Below are 6000 nucleotides of genomic sequence, written 5' to 3' on the forward strand. Positions count from 1 at the left end.
ACAATAAATGGCAAGTTATGTTTATAATATGTTGGTATAAGTGCAGTAAGATGCACTGCCATGCATAGAAATATATCCAAGATTGGATTTTCTTTAGCCTTTTTTGCCAGTTTGAGCTACCTAATGCTGAGATCACTAGTAGTTCGTGTGTTTCTGCAGAGGCATCACGTTTTTTAGATGAAACTGATTACATGTGGTTAGTGATAACATTTTTTATTTCAGTTTTTCATTCACAAGCTGTTTTTACCATAAACCCTGACACCAGTCATTTTAGTTTAGAAATGTGTAAGTGGAGTAGATCCAGTGAAGGAGCACCAGAACTGCAGTGTATCTGTAGTGAAGGGATTTGGCTGTAGATGATTTGTTTATTTGAAGTGAACAGAAAGTGAATAAGCCTAATTTCTTGGATGTTTTCTGAGGCTCTTGGTGGTCATCTTCATTACAGGTACAGCCGTAAATAATTCGATCCAAATGTTTTGTCAGAAACAAACCAGTATCCACCAGTAAGGATTTCCCTGCTTGATCACACTGTTTTGAATCCTGCCAGCCCATCCACTTTAAAAGCAGCCATGTGACTGCCTGAGATTGAGCAGTGTGTGCATGTGAGGAGCCTGGTGTAGCGTGCATTCACGTAACTGAGCAGGGAGGCATAAAGCTGACATTGTTGTTGTGCCCTGACCCGCCACCCCCACTACAACTTCTACTACTGCCAACACTCTGCGCTTCTGCTGCTGTCTACTTGAGTGTCTCCATCGTCTATTGATGGCCTATTGTTTTGGTCCGTCGCCGGGAGTCAGGCTCGTCACTGTTAGTGACCGTGACATGAGGCTATAAGGTTAGAGCATGACACGGCCCCATCAGTCCCTGCCACAGCCCCTCGCTTATATGGTGCGAGGCATAAACTGAGGCAGTGAGTAAATAAGTCGACATGGTGTTAACAAGGCAGGTGAGAGAAGTCGTTTAGGGGTCTCATGGCTGGCAGGAAGAAAATCCAAAGGACACAACAAATTTAGTACCTAAAGTTTAGTGCTAAAACAGGTGCTGAGGTGTGTTTTGTTTGTGCTGTTGCTGCTTTTCTCTTCTGACAGCTTTTTGATATGGAAGGCTTTCCTCTACTCTTGGCCCTTGACCCTGGTACATGAAACTAACATTCTCTCTGTTCCCCACTACCCTTCTCCTTCTCCTTCTCCTGACCAGAAACTTGAAGAGACAGACAGGAAGAGCCAGTACCAGCTGGAGTCTCTGGAGCGCGAGCAGAGGCACCTTCAGCGCCAGCTGGAGCTGCTGAGGGGAGGCAGCGGTGCTGCAGCCCAGAGCAGCCCAGGGGAGGGGGAACGGATACGCATGGACAGCGTGGGCTCCACCCTCTGCTCCGACCGCTCCGACTCTGACCAAGGTGAGTGAGGCTGCAGTCAGGAATTTAATTTAGTGACTACAAGGCCACCAGACCCTCCAGCTGCTCTTGGGCTAATTTTACGATATTAGGGTTGTAAAAGTCAGAGTCCCTCTGGGACTGTGTGTGAAGTGAGGTGTTGCTGAAAATGATCAAATCAGATTTCCTGGATAGAAGTTTAAAATGCAAATTCTCCCTGAAGGGATTTAAAGTCAACTTTGGTTCTTTGAAGCAACCAACAGCCTTAATACATGTATGAAGGGGATCTCCATCGGAAATGAAGAGATTTTATTATTGTCAACAGATTTATTGTAAAGGGCTAATATGCTGTTGATTTTGGTCTTTTCATGGGATCAAATAGAAAATCTCTCTCTCTCTCTCTCTCTCTCTCTCTCTCTCTCTCTCTCTCTCCCTCCCTCTCTCTCCTTCTTTGTGCCTCTCCCTCCATCCGGGCTGCAGAGGAGATTGAGGTGGACGTGGAAAGCACGGAGTTCTCCCATGGAGAGCTGGACAGTGTGAGCACAGCCAGCACCAGCGACCTGGACGACCACAGCAGCCTGCAGAGCATGGCCAGCGACGAGGGCTACTCCTCCTGCAGTGTCAAACTTGCCTTTTCCTCCTAGAGCTCCACTCCGCCACCACCTCCCTGCCAAACTCGCCTGCCCTCCCCATCTGTTTATCCATTCGACCATGCCTACATACAGTCACCTCCGACAGTGTCCACGCCTCCGGCTGACGGCGTCCCTGTTGCTCCCGCCTCTCAGCAGCATCCCCTCTGTTCCTAGCCTTTAGTTGCCCCCCTCTTCCTCCTGTGCTGCTGAACCCACTGTTGGAGGAGCTCCGCACAGAGCTCTTCCTCACCTCTGAATTTTGAGCTACCCTGACCGACACCAGGGATCCAAACACAGTGATGTGAGACTGCCAGTTGGTTTTAATATTCTTCTAACAGGAGATCATCTTAATGTTGAATGATTGATTTTCCTTCTTCTATTTCCTCGAACTGTCAAATGTCTAAATTTTTTAAAGATACACAACCCCTAATTTAATCCAAAATGCACTTAAATTCTTATGATATTGAAATAAGTCAGAGTTTCTGTTTGGGTCTCTCTCCTGTGTGTGCACATCTAATCTGGACTATAATGAACACTGTGGGTGAACTTTGCCATATCAACACAGCTTGGCCCTGATAAACGTCCCCTCATTCCTGAATTTAATCCTTTGTCTTATTGTTTTTTTCATGACCTCTGCTCGACACTGCAAAAGCTCAAACACTTGAACTGGTGCTATTGTGAAACAAACCAACGGGGAAGCAGATCAGATCCACCACAACTGAGCTTTTAAAGCAAACAAAGTGTGTCTGCCATGATTGTTTCCAACCAAGCGTGGAAGAAAACAACCACAAAAATGGAGGTTAAAAAAAAACAAACATTCCTGTCGAATGTGGGTGCTCAGTGCATTTTCAAAGAGTGGAAATTGTAATGTGTGTGTGTGTGTGTGTTTTGTTTTGGTTTCTTTCCCCGTCGACAAGCAGCTACAACAAGCTATCCTGCACTTGCCTACTTCAGAGCTGTCCATAGAAACGGCACAAATCAAGAAGTGGAAAAAAGAAAAACAACAAAAAAACTAAACAAAAAATAACAAAAAAAAAACAGCAACAAAGAAAAAGTCCAAACAACAACAAACTTTGGAGTAGATGTCCATACTCTTTCCAGCAGTAACAAGCAATAACTGTAGTTGTTTTTGTCTCGTCAGTTTTAACTCCCTTCACAATTTTTTTTTCTCCCTTAAAGACTGTGTGACCGTCCATAAAGCAAATTTCCTTCTTTTTTGTACATACAAATAGTTTAATAAATTAAAATTTAAAAATGAGTTTAAAAAAAGGTAGAGCTCATGGATAGAACTATCGGCTCTGTTGCTGTTTGATCTGTGTTTATTGTGCTTTTTAAATTAATTTTTGGAAAGATTTTATCCTCTTCAGAGTGGCAGCGGATGCAGCATGGGCCACTGTTGCTTTGTCCAGTTTTGCAGGTGGAAACATTGGAAAGTTACTCGTTTTGTTTGCTGCGCTGACAAGGAACAGAAAACTCTTCAACGTGATAAAAACAATAGAACAACTTCCCGTTCAGCTGCGCAAAAAAGTAAGCCGGTAGGACTTCTGTTGGAGAATGCTGAGTCTGTGTGGCACTCTTTTATTTATTAGCTTTTTTTTTGTTTATGATGTTAATGAATGGGGAGGGGGGGTATGTGGCATTCCACTGGTGGTCAGGTGATCTGTGGAGGAAAAGTCTGAAGTGTGAGAAGAAGCAAACGGGTTTTATGATGTCAATGTTCGCCATCCAAACTCCACTGGCATTAAGAATTGCACTTCAGCCACAGTTCTCTGTAATTTTTTTTTCTTTTCTTTTCTGCTGTCATGTACTCTCATGGACCCTTCATGAATCCTTTTGTATGTGGGGAAAAAGAAAGAGAAAAAAAAAAACATCGGCCTTTTAAATATTTATTTCTCAATTCTTCAATGAACACAAAGAATGGGGAAAAGAAGTTAACTTATTTTGTTTCTGTCTTATTCTACTCCTCTTTTTGACATTTATTCCTCATTCCTTATTTTAAGACTTGTTGATTTTATGTTGTTTTTTTTTTGTTTGTTTGTTTTTTGTTTTTTTGGTGGGGAGGGTGGGAGGGGATGAGAAATGTAGCCATTTTGTTTTCATTTTTCTGATGATTTGTTCAGTGGACACTTGAAATGTAATTGGCCCCTAAGCTGCTCCTAGTGCTGAGCCTCGCCTGTTTAGAGTCTCCAGCCTTGTCCGGAGTGGACTCCCCAGCAACACGCTGTGACGAGAAATACAGGCCTGAAACACCTGGATAGGCTCATAGACAAAATGGCTTCCCTCCATATCCGGCCTTTGGACACAAGGTCAAAGAGTCGCCATTCTAACTCCTAAATGTTTGTGTCCGGTTGTTTTTGGGGGGGGTTGAGGGGGGGTCATCTCTGCACAAGGCTTATTGATGGCCAAGACTTTACTGGCAGATACTGAGCCAGCTACTACAAAATAAAGGGGGTCTAAAACTCCACTTTCCTCTATTAGGAGGATTGTAGTCTCTATTAGACTTGTGTTTAGTCGACAAAATGTGTCTTACATTTACAATACAAGGTCTCTGACTGAGGATTTAAAGAAAAGAAAATAAAGAATAAGAACAAATCCTTTGGTTTCTCTGAAGGACATCATTAAGGTGTAGAGTTTGTAAGTTCTCTGCAGAGCTATGATGAGGTTGTTGGACTTGGCACTGAATCAGAAAGTCACCACTTTTGGTGCTTGACTATAAAAACACGAAAATGCCAAAACCACCTCAGAACACCTCAGTGTCCTCTCTCTTTATCTCTCGCTCTCTCTCTCTCTCTCTGAGGGACAGTTTACATTTATTCTTCCCCCGTTTAAGTTATTAACCTTCAGCTTCTCTTTGCTTCTGTTTTCGTCTTCATATGTTGGTTTTATGAACCTGCACTGCTGAGAGGAAGAAGGTCCTGTGTTTGACGACTATGAATTTCACTCCCTGTGCAGACCTGGGTCACAGCGCAGTGGTGTTTTAACCTGCTTCAAAGTACAATATATTTTTACTACATTGGGATGGTTCTGATAGTGTTAAAAATGTGTGAAAACTGTCTGGCACTCGTTGTATTGTCTCATGTGGCAAACTGCTTTGATCTTGTATTCCAAGAAGGGATAAAACAAACTATAAGAACTGATTTTACTGAAGCCAGGTCTGTCTTCTCTCGTGTGAGTGTTGTGTGTGTGTGTGTGTGTGTGTGAGAGAGAGAGAGCGAGAGAGAAGGCTCAGTCACATCATTTTGCACTGAAAGTTAACTGAGCTTAGCTGTCAGTTCAGTGCAGACTGATCAGTTGGTTGGGAGATCTGACAAAGAGTTTCTGGCTGTGCTGCAGATTGGACACAATATCATATCTTCATAAGCTGGTGATCACAAAGCTATATTTTTACCTCTGCGTTTTAAGTTTAGTTTCAGACATGCAGTCCTGACTGTGGTTCAGGTCACAGTCAGCTTTCTGGGAGGGTCGAGTTCCAGTTTCGCAGCTTGGCCAGAAGTGCACCAGCCCGACAATGTGGACGTTGCAGTTGTCTTTTGTAACCCCACGCTCCATTTTGGCGTTGGTCTCACAGGAGGGTTCATGAGGTCAAGTTAGCCCAGTGAGTCGAGCAGTCCCGCGCAGGGAGTCCTCCCGTTGTTCTGAACCTGTGGCCATTCTTTGTAAAACATGCAGTCTGATGATGATTCTAGCTGTGTAAGTTGAGATGCAATACTTACAATAAAAACAAGATTTTCAAACCTGAATGACTCAGCCGGCCTCTTCATACCATGCAAAGTCTCACCTCTGAATGCACAGTAAAGCAATACATCCTAACATTACTTGTGTACTTTAACATAGGCTGTCATGTTAACCGTTTTTCAGAGAGGTACACGAAGCAACGAGTTTCTTAATTCACTCAGCACTTTGTGCTAGAATCTCAATATACTGTTACAGAGCAGTGGGTCCCAGCGCAGAGGTCGGGACTCTTCAACAGGTCGCCAGGTGATCATGTGACGTCAT

The 6000-nt window shown here is 43.5% G+C and overlaps 1 protein-coding gene across 2 annotated transcripts in view; it reads left to right on the top strand.

The window, feature by feature from the left end:
• The window catches only part of mxi1 (max interactor 1, dimerization protein), a 29189-nt gene extending 23445 nt beyond the window's left edge, over nucleotides 1-5744 (top strand). For both annotated transcript variants that reach the window (XM_046408058.1, XM_046408064.1), the window contains exons 5-6: nucleotides 1198-1396; nucleotides 1853-5744. In XM_046408058.1, coding sequence (XP_046264014.1) covers nucleotides 1198-1396; nucleotides 1853-2016 — 363 coding nt within the window. In that variant the 3' untranslated portion in view covers nucleotides 2017-5744. The remainder of the gene's footprint in view (nucleotides 1-1197; nucleotides 1397-1852) is intronic.
• Nucleotides 5745-6000: the final 256 nt, after the last annotated feature.

This window comes from Scatophagus argus, chromosome 2, assembly GCF_020382885.2.
Source record: "Scatophagus argus isolate fScaArg1 chromosome 2, fScaArg1.pri, whole genome shotgun sequence".
In the NCBI taxonomy this organism is placed as follows: domain Eukaryota; kingdom Metazoa; phylum Chordata; class Actinopteri; family Scatophagidae; genus Scatophagus; species Scatophagus argus.